The sequence below is a fragment of the Panthera onca genome, chromosome E1 (assembly GCF_046562875.1).
Source record: "Panthera onca isolate mPanOnc1 chromosome E1, mPanOnc1 haplotype 2, whole genome shotgun sequence".
NCBI lineage: Eukaryota > Metazoa > Chordata > Mammalia > Carnivora > Felidae > Panthera > Panthera onca.
The window spans coordinates 31,415,885-31,435,815 of record NC_138352.1 but is presented as its reverse complement, the minus strand read 5'-3'; the positions used below and the strand labels follow the sequence as shown (position 1 = coordinate 31,435,815).

Below are 19,931 nucleotides of genomic sequence, written 5' to 3'. Positions count from 1 at the left end.
TTTTGATGGCTTCCTGTCTTAAATTTAGGTCTTCCATCCATTTTGAGGTTATTTTTGTGTATGGTGTAAGAAAGTGGTCCAGGTTCATTTTTCTGCATGTCGCTGTCCAGTTTTCCCAGCACCACTTGCTGAAGAGACTGTCTTTATTCCATTGGATATTCTTTCCTGCTCTGTCAAAGATTAGTTGGCCATACATTCGTGGGTCCGTTTCGGGATTCTCTGTTCTGTTCCATTGATCTAAGTGTCTGTTCCTATGCCAGTACCATACTGTCTTGATGACTACAGCTTTGTAATACAGCTTGAAGTCCAGCACCAATTAGCTTTTAAATACTTGGAGGGGCACCCGGGTGGCTCAGTTGGTTAAGGGTCTGACTCTTTATGATTCTTGATTTCGGCTCAGGTTGTGATTCATGGTTCCTGGGTTCAAGCCCCACATCAAGTTCTGCGCTGACAGCGCAGGGCCTGCTTGGGACCCTCCCTCTTTCCTCTCTCTGCCTACCCCTCTCAAAAGTAAATAAGTAAACTTTAAAAAGAATAAATAGAGGCGCCTGCCTGGGTGCCTCAGTCAGTTAAGCGTCTGACTCTTGATTTCGGCTCAGATAGTGATATCATGGTTCCTGAGATTGAGCCCTGCATCAGGTTCTGTGCTGATGCTGTGGAGCCTGCTTAGGATTCTCTCTCTCTCTATCCCTCCCCTGCTCATGTTTCTCTGTCTCTGTCTCTCCCATCCTCTCTCAAAATAAATAATAAATGTTTATTAAAAAGAATAAGTAAGTTGGAGTTGCTTGGGTGGCGTCCAGTCAGTTAAGCATCGGACTCTTGGTTTCAGCTCAGGTCATGATGTCAGAGTTTGTGAGTTCAAGCCCCGCATCAGGCTCTGCTGGTAGTGCAGAGCCTGCGTGAGATCTTCTCTCTTCCTTTCTCTGTGCCCCTACCCTGTGCACGTGTGCGCTCTCTCTCTCTCTCTCAAAATAAATAAATTTTAAAAAATTAACAGGATGAGGTATTTTGGGGGTAAAAAATGAAAAGAATTTTGATGTACTGGAAAACAATAATTTGATCGGTACTAATAAGTGTGACTCAACTCAGCAAATGTATATTGCCTGCCTTCTTTGTTTTTACCACTCTGGGGCATACAAATATTGAATAATAACAAAAACATTTATGTGGATATGACAAATATCTTTCTTTTACAGATAAATTGAGGATGGGAGAAATTAAAATTACCAGTTTCATGACTAGTATTAGAGTCAGAATGAGTTTCCTAATTTTAAGTTCACTATTCATTAAACACAGTTCTATCACCAGAATTAACATGTGTCAAAATGCAAACATTGCTCCCTCCTCAGTTTTTCAGTCCTATTTTCCAATGGTGGCCCCCATTGCCTGTATATTACAGTCTTTTCAGATATTTTTCAAGTATTTGCAAAAATTTCATGAGCATCTTTTTTTCTTAAGATTTGTAAAATAGAATTATACTTTACAATCTCTTTTTAATATTTTTTGTCACTCTGTGAACTTGGAAATGATATTACCTGTTAGGTCATCTCATAATTAACTCTTAACAAAATAAGCTTACACCTCTATTTTTGTATGAGATTTTACCCATTGATCTTTCTCCATGAAAGATGAAGAAAGTCTGTTTTGTTTTGTTTTAGGTTGTCCTGGTTGATAATATTTGTACTTTGTTTGATTTGTTGCTCATCCCTAATTCTTTTTTTTCCACAACTTTCCCATTCTTGTATTCCTTTTTTGGTTAACAGGTATATTGTAGTATAATTGACACAAAGAACTGTACATACTTAATGTATACCATTTGTTGAGTTTGAAATATTTTGCTAATTTTTTTTTGTAATGTTTATTTATTTTTGAGAGATAGACCGTGGGCGGGAGAGGAGCTGGGGGCAGGGGGAGACACAGAATCTGAAGCAGGTTCTAGGTTCTGAGCTGTGGGCACAGAACCTGATGCGGGGCTTGAACTCCTAAGCCATGAGATCATGACCTGATCCAAAGTTGGACGCTTAACCAACTGAGCCACCCAGGTGCCCCAAGTTTAGAACATTTTCCTATTCTTCTTTTGATTACTGTGTTAGTTGGGTGGATTTTGTCATTACATACCTTTTTCAAGATGGGCTCCTAAATGGATTTCTGTGAGCCTTTTTTACATGTTAGGGGTTAATTTTTTTTTCTTCCATAAGTGAATGGCAACTAAAAGTTGGATGAACAATTCTTAAGTTACACACTTTTCCCACTTAGAGTTACAGATACTAAGGAAAAAGTTCCCATGGATAGGACTGCAAAGAAAAATCTCAAATTCGAAAAATGCAGAAATCTCATAGGACTCATTTGCTGACTGTAATGAAATAAAATGAAAATTAGTAGGAAAAGGAGAGCTAAGAGAAATCTATCCATGTGGATGTTTTAAAATGTAATTCTAGAGGCACCTGAGTGGCTCAGTCGCTTAAGCATCTAACTTCAGCTCAGGTAATGATCTCAAAATTCATGAGTTCCAGCCCTGCATTGGGCTCTGTGCTGGTGGTGCAGAGTCTGTTTGGGATTCTCCCTCTCTCTCTCTCTCTCTCTCTCTCTCTCTCCCCCCAATTGTGTGCTCTCTCTCTCTCAAAATAAATAAATAAACTTAAAAAAAAATATTAAAATGTACTTCTAGGGACACCTGGGTAGCTTACTTGGTTAAGCATCTGACTCTTAATTTTGGCTCAGGTTATGATCTCACAGTTCATGAGTTCAGGCCCCACGTTGGGCTCTGTACTGACAGCATGGAGCCTGCTTGGGATTCATTCTCTCTCTCTCTCCCTCTCCCCCCCTTCTCTCTCTCTAAATATTTTTTTTAAATGTACTTCTAAATACTTGAAGTCCAAAGAACAGCATGTAACTTAATAAATGAAGACATTGATAATAATGAGGGTACTTACAATAAAAACCTATAGGGTGTAGCCAACAGAGCATATAGAAAATTAGATAGTCTAATGAATCTTTTAAAAAAACAAAGGTCAGAAATGAACCACACATTCAGTTCAAGAATAAGACAATAAAATAAGCCCAACAGAAGCAGAGGGAAAGAATTAATTTTTTTAAAAGCAGAAATTAATAAAATAGAAAATATAACCTGGTAAACTTGATTGGCAAAATTAAAAACTATCTTTTAAGAAAGACCATAAAATAAAATATAAAGAAACAAAGAGCATAAAATAAAACTGATGAATAAAGAGAAAAGACATAAATGAACAGTACAGTAACAAAAAAGGCAACATAAAATGAACTCAGAGGAAGGGCACTTGGCTAGCTCAGTTGGTAGAGCATGCAACTCTTGACCTTGAGGTTGTGAGTTCAAGGCCCATGTTGGGTGTAGAGATTACGTTAAAAAAAAGAAAAAAGAATCAGTAGTTAGAATTAAGTCGTTTTTGTTTTGGGGTAATGTTGTAAAAAAGACTTCTTTGCCCTGTTTCTAGTGAAAATAAATGAATAGTGGAAAGATGTCAGAGCTCCCAAATTATTAATAAAATTAAATACAATCCCAATTAAAATCTAAACAGAATTTTTCTGAATTTGACCAGATTGATTCTGAAGTTCATCTGGAAGAGGAAAATGCAGAAAAATAGTTAAGGAAAAATTTAAAGGATTAGTGAGAAAGGAACTAATTGTACCAGATACCCAAACATTGCTGTAAAAGTAGTAAGTAAAATATTTTTGTAATAGGCGCATAGGTTAGGGGAACAAATAATATTCAGAGACAGGCTCATTTTATCTATGGAAATTTAGTATATGTTACATGGCATTTCACATCGATAGGAAAAAGTACTGTTCAGCAAATAGTACCGTAGGTTGTACTAAATAAAACTTGAATCCAAAGGATGTGAAAGCCCAAGTGTTAAAGTAACAATATAAAAGTGGTAGAAAAAAGTACAGCCTTTGGTAGGAAAGGACTTTGTAAAGGTACCAAATGTGGAAACCAGGAATAAAATAGATAAATGTGACTATATCAAAATATAGGGAGCACCTGGGTGGCTCAGTTGGTTAAGCATCAGACTATTGATTTTGGCTCAGGTCAGGATCTCACTATTTGTGTGTTTGAGCCCCATGTTATCCTCTGCTCAGACAGTGCAGAGCTCACTTGGGATTCATATTCTCTCTCTGTCTGTCTCTCCCTCTCCCTCCTTCCCTCCCTTCCCTCCCTTCCCGCCTTCCCCCCCCCCCCCAAATAAATAAACATTAAAAAAAATAAAATTTCCATATGAAGATTTTTCTGAGTCCTCAAAGAGAGATTTAAGTAGTCTCAGTTTGTGGTATATTTAATCTTTCTATTCTTTGAAAACTGATTTTTTATTGAAATATCTCATTCAGTAGAATGCATCGTATTCTGATTATTCCAGATAACAAGTAACCTATTCCTCTTTTATATTCCCTAGTATGAAGCTGGGAATATAACAGACACTCATCCCTTCCCTTATTCTCCCTCCCCTACCTCTCCCCTTTTTCTTTACTTTGTCATTTTATAGTGAACATTTGCTTTACATTTTAAATTTTTTTTTTTTTCAACGTTTTTTATTTATTTTTGGGACAGAGAGAGACAGAGCATGAACGGGGGAGGGGCAGAGAGAGAGGGAGACACAGAACCGGAAACAGGCCCCAGGCTCCGAGCCATCAGCCCAGAGCCTGACACGGGGCTCGAACTCACGGACCGCGAGATCGTGACCTGGCTGAAGTCGGACGCTTAACCGACTGCGCCACCCAGGCGCCCCTTGCTTTACATTTTAAAAATGGAAATATTTCAAACTTACCAGTATATGGTAGCTATATTGCCTATCCTTATTGTACAACCTGACTTTTTTTTGGGTTTTTTAAGTATGCAAAATAATTTTTTACAGAAATATATTCTAAGTGGGCCTCATAATTAAATAAATATCTTATAATTACTATATAGACTTACACTTAAGTTAGAGGAAAGAGGAGAAAATGTTTTAAATGTTTAAAAATTGTACCTTGGAGCTGAGGCAAAATCTCCATTTGTTTGTTGACATCACTGACTTCTGACTTACAGTAGGTCATGCAACTCTTTTTATTTTTTTTTTTTAATTTTTTTTTCAACGTTTTTTATTTATTTTTGGGACAGAGAGAGACAGAGCATGAACAGGGGAGGGGCAGAGAGAGAGGGAGACACAGAATCGGAAACAGGCTCCAGGCTCCGAGCCGTCAGCCCAGAGCCTGACGCGGGGCTCGAACTCACAGACCGCGAGATCGTGACCTGGCTGAAGTCGGACGCTTAACCGACTGCGCCACCCAGGCGCCCCCATGCAACTCTTTTTAAATGTCAGTAATAAATGTGTGTATCATTAACTTGAAACAGCATAATCAGAAGTCTAGCCTAATTAGTGTGAAGTCATATTATAATTGTACCTTCATTTACCTTAGTTTTCAGTAAGGTTCTTTTCTTAACAGGTTAAAGTAGTAAAAAAGAAAACATAAGGAAGAGGATCAAAACATATCTGCTCAGTGATGTTTCTGCTTTGTGATTCTGTAACTCAGAAAAATTTATCTAGGGGCGCCTGGGTGGCTCAGTCGGTTAGGCATCTGACTTGGGCTCAGGTCATGATCTTTTGGTTCATGAGTTCGAGCCTGGCATCAGGCTCTGTGCTGACAGCTCAGAGCCTGGAGCCTGCTTCAGATTCTGTGTCTCCCTCTATCTCTCTCTGCCCTTCCCCTGCTCACGCTCTGTCTCTGTCTCTCTCTCTCAAAGATAAATAAACTTTAAAAAATTTTATCTAAATGTAAGAATGAATAATGATGCATATTTTTGTGATTTTTGTTTGTTTGTTTGTTTTGCCTTAAAGAAAATCCAACATGGTATACTTACTTGGTAGATAGTTTTGTTGCTGCTGTGGTGTGGAGAGGGAGGGGTAAATACTACCTCAGACCCAGATCTCTGCTGAAGAGAAATGAATGCCAGTATACCAGGCATGTGGTATTTTCCTTAATGGTGAAGCTGAGGGTCCACTTGTACTGACTCACCCAAATTTCATTCTATTTTACTTCATCATTGCCAGGATAAAGTCTCATTGTGACCTCTTGCTGTGCGTGTACTTGTCCCAAGACTAGTAGTTGTTGAATCCTGGTCTACCTTTACAAAGTAGGTACATCTTTTCAAGTGTGATAGTAAAGGATGATCATTGTAACCCTTTGTCATGGCACATGTGGCTAGCAAGGTGTAAGACCTCCTCAATGTTTGTGTTGTTCAGTGGGCAGTTATAGTATATTTAAGAAGTCATGCATGGTACCTGTCTGAAACTTGGTTGCTGTCCAATGGCAGCAGCTTATGGGATGATCCTCAGTAGTGTCTCTGCTTGAAATGAACTTTATTCCTGTCTTCCCCAGGGACTGTGTAGTTCATCTTGGTTTTTGTCTAAAATGGCGCAGCCTAAATAAGTAAGTAAGTAAAGTAAGTAAGTAAGTAGCCTAGCTGGTATGAGGGTTGTCTTCTGGAGCAGGGCACTAAAGATGACAGTGTCCTCCTAGTGTTAATGAACTTGATTGCTTGATCCCGCCTGGTCTCTTCTATTATCTTAACAGTGTGCCTTCATAACCCTTCAGACACCCCAGATTTATTAGGCCTTTTAGAATAAAGCATGTTAACTCCATTGCTTTTCTAATTCATGAATATGTGAGCTCCGCGTTTTCAGTGTATCTCTTTTAATGGGCTTGGTAAGAAAACATCTCACTCACGGGGCGCCTGGGTGGCTCAGTGAGTTGAGCCTCCGACTTCGGCTCAGGTCATGACCTCGCAGTCTGTGAGTTCGAGCCCGTGTCAGCTCTGTGCTGACAGCTCGGAGCCTGGAGCCTGCTTCCGATTCTGTGTCTCCCTCTCTCTCTCTGCCCCTCCCCCACTCATGTTCTGTCTCTCTCTGTCAAAAATAAATAAAAATTAAAAAAAAAAATCTCAGTCTGTCAGTTTTTGACTTAACCCTGTTTCTCCTCACATAAACAATGAATTTAAAATAAAATATATATAGAATTCCCAGAACATTTTTATTCAGCCTTAGAGTGCTAGAGTACACAGTTTGAAAAACAGTTACCATTGTATTGGCTTTAAAAGACCCAAGTTTGATTCCTAGCTCCACCCCTTGCTAGCCAAAAGGTCAGTTAAATTCAGGGAGCCTGTTTCTTTATCTGTGAAAAACATCTTCTACCTCAGTCTCCTCTAATGCATTCTCTGTAATTTCCTCCGCTCTGATTTAAATTTGTAAGAGATGCTGAGGACCCTGAAGTATTCTGCTTTTAGTGTTGGTGCAATCCAATCTTTTTAGACTGGTTACTGTCTAACTAGTAGTTCATAGCATTTACAGTAACTTTAAAAAATCTTACCAGCACTCCTGGGTGGCTCAGTTGGTTGAGCGTCTGACTCTCGGTTTCAACTCAGGTCATGATCTCACAGTTCCTGAGATCGAGCCCCACGTTGGGCTCTGTGCTGACAGGGTGGAGCCTGCTTGGGATTTTCTCTCGCCCTCTCTCTCTGCTCCTCCATCCGCTCAAAATAAATACATAAACTTAAAAAAAAATCTTCCCTCCCTTTGTAAGCTTAAGTGTGTATGGGTTGGTAGCAGTGGGTGTGATATTTCAGCTACAAAAATTATTCTGGGGGATAAAAGAATAATGAAGAGAGTGTAGGAAGTCAGCTAAAATGCTTAAAATCTAACCCTGGCATTTTTTTTCCTTTTTTTTATTTTAGAGAAAGTGCTCGAGTCAGGGAGAGGGGTAGTGGGGGGGGGGGGGGGAAGAGAATGAGGGAGGGAGGGAGGAAGGGAGGGAGGGGGGGAGAGAGAGAGAGAGAGAGAGAGAGAGAGAGAGAGAGAGAGAGAGAATCAATCCTAAACAGGCTCCACGCTCAGTGCAGAGCCCAATGCAAGGCTCAGTCCCATAACCCTGAGATCATGACCACAACCGAAATCAAGTGTTGGACACTCCATTGATGGAGCCACCCAGGTGCCCCTAACCCTGGCATTTATAAACCTGGAGTCGTTTAGAAAACACAGGGGCGCCTGGGTGGCTCAGTTGGTTGAGCGACCGACTTCAGCTCAGGTCATGATCTCACGGTTTGTGAGTTCCAGCCCCGCATCAGGCTCTGTGCTGACAGCTCAGAGCCTAGAGCCTGCTTCAGATTCTGTGTCTCCCTTGCTCTCTGCTCCTCCCCCACTCATGCTCTGTCTTTCTCTGTCTCAGAAATAAATAAACATTAAAAAAAAAAAATAGAAAGCAAACACAGATCTCACTTGTGATAGTTTCACTAGAGTATTTCCATATGTAAGCTAAGCTCTGTGTAGCCATTCTGTTTGTTCATGGATAAAAGTCCTTCATCTCAGTTCTTCCCTTTGATTTTAACCATTTTCTCTGATTTGTATATGAGGTTACTGGTTTGGATCTACTCAGAATTACCTTTTATGTTCTGCATGAATCCTGCTTTGATTCTAGTGATTAGTTGTTTTTCTGCATCTCTTGAGACTTAATAGATTAATTTAAATCATGTATATGGAGTTTGTTGGAGAAATGATTATAAACTTGTGCCTTGATGTCCACTCTTCCAACCTTAATAAAACTGCTGAAAATCAACTCTAGATCAACAGCTGAAACTCTGGAAGCACGATTAGGCTGTTAGAACCTAGAGATTCGTCTGTCTTAATTTATTCTTAGGTTAAGTGATTGTGATACACCTTCCCTGACAGAGGTTCCACATTCACTGGGTTCAGCTATCCCTAATGGCGTCAGACTCATTTAAACTTAGGTTCTAATTTGTTTGCTATATTTTCGTGTATGTATCTTGCTCTTTGGTTGTTCTTTGTTATATTAGTAATGCTATGTGATCTCTCTTTCCAAACTTTCATAGATATCATAGTGTTAATGAAACATTTAACAATAAAAAGAGAATCCATCCCCGATATTCTCAACTCACTGCTGCTCCCTGACTCCAGTGCTCATTTGAAACCTTAGTGTGGAATGGAATACTGAGGCCACTTAGGTTCTGACACTGTACTTGGTAAAGTAGACAGGCAGGGACGTCTTAGTAGCCAGATTACTTGGACACTTTTTAGACTCTGGATGACCTCTCTCAGATCTTTGTCACTGTTACACATCTCCATTTCTTTGAAACTTCCATCTTCATTGGCTTGCTGACATCTCTTAATTGTCTTACTTCTTGAATGTTGGTATCTGTCAAAGTTCCATCAGTTACATTCTAGTCCTCCCCCCCCCCGCCCCCCCCCCCCCCGCCAGTATATACCTTCTTCTGAATTGTCTGTCACCACTTACATTGTTCAAATCACTGCTACCTGTTTGCTGATTTTCCCAGTCCTCTTCTTATGTCAGGTCTCTTTCTCAAACATGTCACCTGTACGTCTAGTTACCTCTTATGTCATGTATCTTTACTTAAATATCTTATAGCTACTTCAAGTAAGAAGGTTTAAAACTGAACTTGTCATATGCCTGCCTCTTTTTCTTCGTTCTCTTTTTCCCCTGTCTGTCCAAGTGAGTGGTACTACAATTCACTAGAAACTTATGAATCAACTGTGTTCTCCCGTCTCGCATCTAGTCAGTTACCAAAACAAAAGCCTAGTGGTTAAGAGTGTGAGTCATTTTTGGTTTCAAGGATTTGGGTGTAGGGCTTTTTAAAGAGCAGTATAAGTCCATTTTTAAAGCACTTATGAAAAAATACAATACATGGAAGTATATAAATATGGGACAACTCCAGTTAAAGGAGGGAGGTGCAGAGCTCCACCTACTTAGCTAGTTTCTTCCCCATCCACTCAGTAAATGTTTTTTGGAATTATTATCCTAAATTATTTCACTACATGCTAGTTTTGTGGCCTTAGATAAATCAGTCTACCAATATATAATTCAGGGGTAATATGCTTTTGTACCTACTTTAGTAGAATTTTTTTAGGATCAAAAGAGACAGTGAATGTTTTTAAACAGGATTTAACATTTTTTAAAAAGTATAAATGTGGCGGTGCCTGGGTGGTTCAGTCAGTTAAGCTTCTGAATCTTGATCTCACCTCAGGTCTTGATCTGAGAGTTCTGAGTTTGGGGCCCATGTTGGTCACTGTGCTGGATGTGGAGCCTACTTTAAAAAAAAAAACAAAAACCTGTAGGGGCACCTGGGTGGCTCAGTTGGTTAAGCGTCCGACTTTGGCTCAGGTCGTGATCTCACGGTCCGTGAGTTCAAGCCCCGCGTTGGGCTCTGTGCTGACAGCTCAGAGCCTGGAGCCCGTTTCAGATTCTGTGTCTCCCTCTCTCTCTGACCCTCCCCTGCTCATCCTCTGTCTCTTTCTCTGTCTCAAAAATAAATAAACGTTAAAAAAAAAAAATTTAAAAAAACCCAAAACCTGTAAATGACCTGTAAATGTGACATACAACTATAATGAGGTGCTGCTTTATGCATATTTGGAGTCATCTACAACTTCTAATTGATTACATTTGCCACATAACTTTTTAAAATGCAAATGTTGGGTTAAGCCACACAGACCTTAGAAAAATGTTGCACAAGTTTTAAAAATTTAACATTTAATTCACTTTTTATAAAAGTTACATAAACAGAATCAAAGGATAAAAACTGTTGGTTTTGTGTTTGTTTCTAAAGTTTATTTATTTATTTTGAGAGAGGAAGCAAGAGAGAGAATCCCAAGCAGGCTCCACACTGTCAGCACGGAGCCAGATGCGAGGCTTGAACTCAAGAACTGTGAGATCATGACCCGAGCCGAAATCAAGAGCTGGACCCTTAACCGACTGAGCCACCCAGGCACCCCAAAACTGTTTTGTTTTGTTTTTTAATCAGTAAAGGCTAAACCAAATATTTGAAAAGTAAAGATGGTGAAGGGATGGCATTCATAACTGCTGTTAGGAATATAAATTGGTACAACTATGGAGAGCAATTTGAAAGTAGCTATCAAAATATACTAAAAATGTATATAATTTTTGTCTCTGTCCAGGCTACTGTAATAAAATACTGTAAACTAGGAGGCTTATAAACAACAGAGATTTATTTCTTACAGTTCTAGAGTCTGGAAAGTCCAAGATCAAGGCACTTGGCAGATTTACTGTCTGGTGATGCTTGCTTCTTGGTTCATAGTCTTTTGCTTCCTGGTTCATAGTCTTTTTTTATAAGGGCATTAATCTCATTCATGAGGGCTCTGCTCTCATGACCTAAGCACCTCCAAAAGTCCCGTCCCCAAATATTAGGTTTCAGTGTAAGAATTGGGGTGGGTGGATATAGGAGGATAACACACATAACATTCAATTTGTAGCATCATTTGACTCAAATGTAAAGATGTGAGAAAGCCTTTATATGAGTGTTTGTTTACAACATTGCTTAAGATGATGAAAAATTAGAAATAGCCTTGAAAGTCCAGCAATAGGTAATTGCTTGAATAAAATTTGGTCCATCTACATCATGGAGTATTGTGTTTGAGTATTAAATAACTAGGATGTCATGGATGAACATTTACTGACAAGGTTAAGATTTTCATGACATGGTGAACAAAATTAACAGATAATTTATTTAATTAAAAGCCATACATACGTATCCATGGTGATGTGAATGTATGGGCAAAGAACATGGTATGAGAAGACTATACTGAATGAAGGGTTAGCAGCGGTAATCTGAAAATGTTGGGACTTTTTTTTTTTCAATAAGGAAAAGGAATAGTCGCTTTGCATTTTTCTCCTTTTACTATTCTTACCTGAAAAGTACCACCATTTATGTATCTTTACAAAAAAATAAGTCCATTAAGATCATAATTGTTATAATTTGTGCCATCTATTACATGTGCATATTACATGTTTTATGAACTTCAAGGTTGTAAGCTGTGTGCAGTATGTTTGGGCAGTTTCAGGGATTAGGGCTTGACCCTGAGGTAAGAGCTAGGTAGGAACATTAAGTATTTACAAGTTCTGTATATTATTTGTTTACCCTTGACATTTTTTAAGAAGAAAATAAAGCTAAGAAATAGGTTATGTCTTTTAACTACTTTGTTTCCCTTATTATTTGGGATATTCTAACCAAAGGGAAATTTACTTTTGTTGAAGGTTTGTAACACAGGCTTTGACAACACAATATTTGATGGAATATTTTGAGAGATCCACTGCCTTCCTATTTTGTATTCTTTCGGAAGGCCCAAGTAGAACTACGTGGTGGAAATTAAAACGAAGTAGATTTCAGCTCCATGTAAAGAAGACACTTCTTACGAATCGAGTTATCCATTAGTAGAACAGGCCAGAAGGTACAGGCTATGATATGAGCAGCACACAGACACAGACTCACAGTAATAGTAAGAATTTACCTTTCCTCAGCCCCTGTGTTCATGAATGTGATGTGCTTGACCCTGTCTTCCACTAGTTATTAATGCTTTAATTTTTGGTATGCTAATAATTACCTGGAATATATAAAGTGTTTGATATAACTCCCTATTATCTTTTTCTACTGTTTGCTTTATTTTTAGCATGCCATTGAATTAAAACTGGATTCCACCAATTCGACAATACTACTAGAGTGTTTTTATTTCCTAAAGCATTAGGTGGGCAGTGGCTTTGAAAGGGTAGTCATAGCAGCATTGTTTGTGGTAGTAAAAGCATATGTCTCTATAATGGAATACAATATTTTTTTAAAAGGCAGATTTATATCTGCTGATAAAGAATGATGGTTAAGATTAGGTGGGTGTATGGGATATTGTGTGTAAGACTTTTTATATATAGTGTATTGCATTCTGTTTTAAAAAACAAATATTGATTACCTCTAGAAGAATATGCAGGAATGTGTGTGTATAGGTAGATTGTCTCTGAATATGCAAAACACTAATAAAGTGGTTACCTCAGGGAGGTCAGTGGTGGAATGGATATTTTATTGTGTACTTATGTGTTTAAACTTTGTTTAACCTTGCATACATATTAACTTTCAAATTATTTAAATGAAAATGTTTTACAGGAAATCTCAAACAAACAACTATTTGTTACAGTGGTAGTTAGGGCTCAAAAAAATTGAGAGACATTGGAATAGGTTGCTTTAGGAGGGAGGTAGTTGATTTTCTCTTTGAAAAATTATAAGGAGAGCATAAAGAGGCATCTGCTAATTCAGCTTTTCTAACCTTTGAGTTCTTTCTAATTCTAAATGAATGTCTCATACTGTGATATTGTACTAAGTTTATAGCCTGTGCCACCTTTTTCGTCCACTCTAATGGTTTAAAGTTATCTCTTATATTAAATGCATATTAATTATAATTTATCAGAACAATTCTGTGTACAACTAAATTTCAGTTGCTAGTCCTTGAGCGTCTGCTAAACATAACAAGTAGTAAAGGAAGGCTAAATGTAAACATGAAAAAAATTGATGATTACTGTCACAAATTGATAGCTGTTATATAAGCCATATCTTGATCCATAGAGTGCCCACATCTTGTAAGGTAAGCAGTACATTAGAAACTTACAACTAAAAGCTCAGGAATAATGTTACAGTATTTTGGACGTACTATGGCAGGGCTAAATGTTTTAGAGGCTTTTGGGGAAGGTTCCTTTTTTGTGAAAGACTTGGATTTGGAAGGGAATACTCTTAAAAGAATGTCGTAAGATTTATGAGATTTTAAATGAAATATTTCTTTAACATGGAAATCAGATTTGGTAGAAGTAAAAATTTGAATTTGTTTTCTTTCAGAAATCGAGCTATAGCAGATTATCTTCGTTCAAATGGCTATGAAGAGGCATATTCAGTTTTTAAAAAGGAAGCTGAATTAGATATGGTATGTTTGACCTTACAATTATTCATATAGTATTTAATAGGTGGATTTTTACTCAAGTATTAGAGGTTAACAGTCACCTCAGCTGTTCATAAATCTTTTGTTATTGTGGTTTACTTTGGTACTAGGTTTTCACCCCCCCTTTTTGGTATAATCAGATATTTATTAACATTTGGGCTTAGATGAATGGTCTGTATGGTTTGAACTATTGTAGGTGAGCCATTTTTCAAAAGGTTCTCATTTTTTTCTCTAGAATGAAGAATTAGATAAGAAATATGCTGGTCTTTTGGAAAAAAAGTGGACATCCGTCATTAGATTACAAAAGAAGGTATCTGTATCTTCTTTCTTTAAAGTCACTTGTATTTGGAGTGTTAACTATATAAACTTTCTGAAAATATTAACATCAATTGTTCTGCATTAATTAATAATTATATTTAATCTTGAAAGGTAAATGAAAATACATTTTTATGCATTAAAAAACTTTGACCTAGACAGGTCATTGCTGATACATGCTAAATCATGCATCCCAGGTATTGGGCTCCATTTAATCTACACAACCCTGACTTCAGGGAATTGATACCAAAAAGAACTCATTTGTGCACTTAGAAGGAAAGAAAGCATGTAGCCAACATGATGTTGGGGAAAGAACACTAAAGTGTGCTCTTAGACAAGTCATTTTCATCTCTGAGCTTTTATTTTTTTATTTATTTGTGGGTTTTTTTTTAATGTTTATTGTTCAGAAAGAAGAGGGAGTGAGCAGGGGAGGGGTAAAGAGAGGAGACAGGATCTGAAGCTTTCAGCACAGAGCCCAATGTGGGGATTGAACTCATGAACTGTGAGAACATGACCTGAGCTGGAGTTGGACACCCTGCTGAGCTTTTATTTTTATCTGTAAAGTGAAGGCAGCAAATAATATTCTCGTCCTAAAATTTATACCCTTAGTAGGTGAAGTTAGAATAAATAAATACCATTTTTATAACATGAGTTAATCCAGAAAAGGCTCTTAGAAAAGTAGCCAACACATAGATGCATGTTAGCTTTTATAAAGGTGCACTGTCCTTCCTTTAATTGGTAGATATAAATTGAAAAATATTTTTTTCAGTTAAATATTTGACACAATTGGAGTGAATTTTTCTCAAGTTTCAGTTGTATCACACTACTAAAATTTTGGTGGTATATCATATAGGTCATTTTCAGTTAAAATTGATGAATGCGGGGCGCCTGGGTGGCTCAGTCGGTTAAGCGGCCGACTTCAGCTCAGGTCATGATCTCGTGGTCCGTGAGTTCGAGCCCCGCGTTGGGCTCTGTGCTGACAGCTCAGAGCCTGGAGCCTGTTTCAGATTCTGTGTCTCCCTCTCTCTGACCCTCCCCCGTTCATGCTCTGTCTCTCTCTGTCTCAAAAATAAATAATCGTTAAAAAAAAAAAAAAATTAAAAAAAAATTGATGAATGCTTTGTAAATTACCAAAATTTTTTCGAGAATCCTGCAAACTGATTTTTAAAAATATCAAATATCTTCTTTTTATCAGAATCTATCTGTATATAACTATGTGTTCCTTCTTAAGGTTATGGAACTAGAATCAAAACTAAATGAAGCAAAAGAAGAATTTACGTCGGGTGGACCGCTTGGTCAGAAACGAGACCCAAAAGAATGGATTCCCCGTCCACCAGAAAAATACGCATTGAGTGGTCATAGGAGTCCAGTCACTCGAGTAATTTTCCATCCTGTGTTCAGTGTTATGGTCTCTGCTTCAGAGGATGCTACAATTAAGGTAACTTTTTCAAAATTAAAGATGTACAATAGGATAATTGTTAAAAGCAGAGTAACATTAATTGGGTAAAAGAAATAAAACGATCCTGAAGATGAAGACCTGTACAGGACAGGAAAGACAGGAAGGACTCTTCAAAACTGTGATTGGTTCTAAGCCTTAGACAGAATTAGAATAAAATTTCATTATAGCTCCTGAGAGGTAAGCTGCCAACTAAGTTCACTGATGAATTTGAGAAAATTGGGTGTCACTAGTGTTGGGTCATAAGTCACCTAGTATGTGAGTAATAATTTTTGTTCTTGGAGAATGAAGATATACATGTGCCTTGCTTTTAAGCAGAGATGATAGATGAAAATACAAGGTTACAAAATTAGTACTTCAGAGGGTGAATATATTGTGCAAAAGAATTCACTTATTTAAATTGGACTCTCCTTGTTGTGTTTATCTATCTATTTATTTATTTATTTAATTTGAGAGAGAGAGCACGAGTGGAGGAGGGGCAGAGAGAGGAGGACAGAGGATCCAAAGCGGGCTCCACACTCAAAACAGTGAGCCCCGATGCAAGGCTTGAACTCACAAACCATGAGATCATGACCTAAGCCAAAGTTGGACACTTGACTGACTGAAACACCCAGGCGCCCCTCTTCTTGATATATTTTAAATACTGGCTTGTTCTCTTCAGGGGTGTGGGAATATGGGAGGTTTTCACTTTGTAAGTTATATATTTCTCTCATTTTTCTATTTTTTTTTACAGGAAGTGTACACATTTCAGTGTTCTTTTTTTTTTTTTTTTTTTTAATCCAGTGTTGGTACTAATTTTTTTTAATGTCTTTTATTTATTTTTGAGAGAGAGGGAGGGTCAGAGAGTAAGGGAGACAGAGAAGCCCAAGTAGACTACACAGTGTCAGCACAGAGCCCAATGCAGGGCTCAAACTCATGAGCGGTGAGATCATTACCTGAGCTAAAATCAAGACTTGGCCACTTAACGACTGAGTCACACAAGTGCTCCTAATGTTTTATCTTTTTGTCCAGAAAAAGGTTGTTTTTATAATTCCCTTTGATTCAGACGTAGTGCAGTGACAGTTGTATAAACTATCTGCAGAAAGCTAAGTAAAATATAGTTGAAAGGTTTGGGTAAATTAATTTATTCGTTCATTTAATTTTATTTGTTTATTTTGGAGAGAGAGAGCACGGAAGCGGGGTAGAGGGAGAGAGAAGTCCAAGCAGGTCCTGTGCTGTCAGTGCAGAGTCTGACACGGGGCTCATTCCCACAGATGGTGAGATCACGACCTGAGCCAAAATCAAGAGTCAGACACTCAACTGACTGAGTCACTCAGGGGCCTGTAGATTTCTCTGTTTTAAGGCTTATTTCAGATTAAGTTCTAGATTTTAAGAAGTTTCATTTATAGAGGTATAACTAAGAAAACATGAGTATCAGGTTTTGTGTTTTTTGTTTTTTTTTTTTAACGAGTATCAGTTTGTTAAGACTAGACATATGTCACTTAGCAGCAGCCCAGCATAAAATACAGGAATGACTTAAACGTGACTATACTTAATTTGTTCTTCAAATTAAACATTGTTTTATGTTTTCCTTATGTGGTTGCTTTAGTTTCTAAATCAGTGGCTTCCTTCCATCCTGTGGGTTGGTGATCCATGCAGTAGACGGCAGAGTAACTGGAAAAGAGTCTTAAAATCACATGTATATGGTGTAGGCTGAAAATACTTAATACAGTGACCAATTGGGTATTTTTCCAATATAAGTAGACATGAATTTAAATTACTGATTTCATGATAGTCTTGTGTACTATAAAACTATACTGCTGTCATGAGGCGTAAGGGTGAATTTTGTATCAGTGGTATAAAAGTATAAACAAAATTGTTAACGTGCCATCTTAAAATACATCTATTGAGGGGCGCCTGGGTGGCTCAGTCGGTTGAGTGTCCGACTTCAGCTCAGGTCATGATCTCGCGGTCTGTGAGTTCGAGCCCCACGTCGGGCTCTGTGTTGACAGCTCAGAGCCTAGAGCCTGCTTCGGATTCTGTGTCTCCCTCTCTCTCTGCCCCTCCCCCACTCATGCTCTCTCTTTTTAAAAAATAAGTAAACATTAAAAATATATATATATATATTGAATGAACCTGTTACAAATTGGGGTGCCTGGCTGGCTCAGGCTCTGTATAATGTGTGACTCTTGATCTCAGGGTCCTGAGTTCAAGCCCCATGTTGAGTGTGGAGCCTACTTAAAAAAATAAAATTTACAAATGGAAGTTTTAGGGTGCTTTTTTTTTTTTAATGTTTAGTTTTGAGAGAGAGAGAGAGAGAGAGAGAGGGATCATGCAAGTGCATGGGGGAAGGGCAGAGGGAGAGGGAGAGAGAATCTTAAACAGGTTCCACACCCAGTGTAGAGCCCGACTAGGGGCTTGATCTCAGGACCATGAGATCATGACCTGAGCCGAAATTGAGAGTCAGATGCTCAACCAACTGAGCCACCCAGACACCCCAACAAAAATCTATTATTAGGGGTGCCTGAGTGGCTCAGTCGGTTGGGTGTCTGGCTTCGGCTCAGGTCATGATCTCGTGGTCCGTGAGTTTAAGCCCCACGTCGGGCTCTGTGCTGACAGCTCAGAGCCTGAAGCCTGCTTCTGCTTCTGTCTCTCTCTCTCTCTCTCTGTGTCCCTAACCCACTCGCATTCTATCTCTGTCTCTCTCAAAAATAAATTAACATTAAAAAAAAAAAAAATCTTATATTAAGTCCCTTGTACATTTGGTAAACACAACAGGTTTGGTGTGGGCTTTTTTTGGGGGGTTTTTTTCTTGTTGTTTGTTTCTGTTTTTGTTTCAGAGTAATTCATTTACATCACCAACCTTTAAACTTTAGGGAAAATGGAGGATAGATATTTGGAATAATTCATAATAGTATTTTTAATTTCATCATTTAAGTTTCTGAAAGGTCATTTATTTATTTATTTCCTTTAATTTCATTTTTAAGTAATCTCCACACCCAACATGGGGTCCAATCCCGAGATTGAGAGTTGCACATTCAGCTGACTGGACCTACCTAGGCACCCCTAAAAAGTTGATACTTTTTTTTTTAAGTTTATATTTTTTGACCCAAAATTCTTTTTCACCAGATTTTCGCTTACAGAATGTTTTCTGTGATAATGAAAATTTTTAGCCAGCAACAGGAATTCCTTTAAAAAAGGTGTTTGCCCCAAAAGTGGGGGTGCAGTGCCTGGCTGGCTCATTAGGCGGAGCCTGCGACTCTGGATCTTGGGGTTGTGCGTTTGAGCCCCACATTGGTGTAGAGATTACTTAAAAATAAAATCTTAAGGGGCGCCTGGGTGGCTCAGTCGGTTAAGCGTCCGACTTCGGCTCAGGTCATGATCTCACAGTTCGTGAGTTCGAGCACCGCATCGGGCTCTGTGCTAACAGCTCAGAGCCTGGAGCCTGCTTCAGATTCTGTGTCTCCCTCTCTCTCTGCCCCTCCCCTGCTCATGCTCTGTTTCTCTCTGTCTCAAAAATAAATAAACATTAAAAAAAAAAATTTTTTTTTTAAATCTTAAAAAAAAAAGATGTTTGTCAAGTTTTTAATTGTATGGAAAAATCCTCATGGTGAGAAGCAAAGGGAAAATGGGGTAATGAAGTACAACACCGTCATTATGCTTAAAAATAACGTAGAAAGAATGGAAAAACCATGCCTTGGGTAGGATAATGGATATTTTTTATTGCCTTTATGTAAGTACATTATAAATGGTTTATCATGAGCATTTATTTTGTGATCATACAAAAGGTAAATATCAAGTAAAGGAAAAATAAAATTAATTCTTACTAATTCTTGATATTTACAAACTATAACTAAAATGCCTTGTTTGCTCACCATTTATGAAGAGACCCAGTTCATTTTCTGGATATATTTATTTTAGAGAAAATGCTCTAGTGTTATTTGACAAATGCATGGAAGGAAAGTTAACTGATCCCACCTTATTTATTTTTAGCATGTCAGGTATTCACTGATTTCTTAGTGTCAAAATTAAACTAAATGGGACAAAAATCTTACAAAAAAAATTATTGACCAGTATAGTATCATTCATGAACACATATGCAAAATCCTTAACAAATTACAAGTTAAATCCAGCGATTTATAAAAAGGTTAATTAATATGACCCAAGTAGGGTTTATCCCAGAGTGCAGGATTGGTGGAAAACTGAATGCTCCCTCCCTTATTGGGAACCAAGGCCAGGGTGTTCAGTGTCAAACACACTTATATTCATGTTTGTACAAGAGTGCCTTGCCAGCACAGTAAGGAAGAAAAATAAAAACCATACAGATCGGGAAGGAAGAAATGAAACTGTTTATTTGTAGACAACATGATCTTCTA

At 38.0% G+C, this 19,931-nt stretch overlaps 1 protein-coding gene across 2 annotated transcripts in view; it reads left to right on the top strand.

Annotated features, from left to right (window-relative positions):
* The window catches only part of PAFAH1B1 (platelet activating factor acetylhydrolase 1b regulatory subunit 1), a 76,202-nt gene that overhangs the window by 43,047 nt on the left and 13,224 nt on the right, over positions 1-19,931 (top strand). For both annotated transcript variants that reach the window (XM_060646960.3, XM_060646961.2), the window contains exons 3-5: positions 13,706-13,790; positions 14,041-14,115; positions 15,352-15,558. In XM_060646960.3, coding sequence (XP_060502943.1) covers positions 13,706-13,790; positions 14,041-14,115; positions 15,352-15,558 — 367 coding nt within the window. The remainder of the gene's footprint in view (positions 1-13,705; positions 13,791-14,040; positions 14,116-15,351; positions 15,559-19,931) is intronic.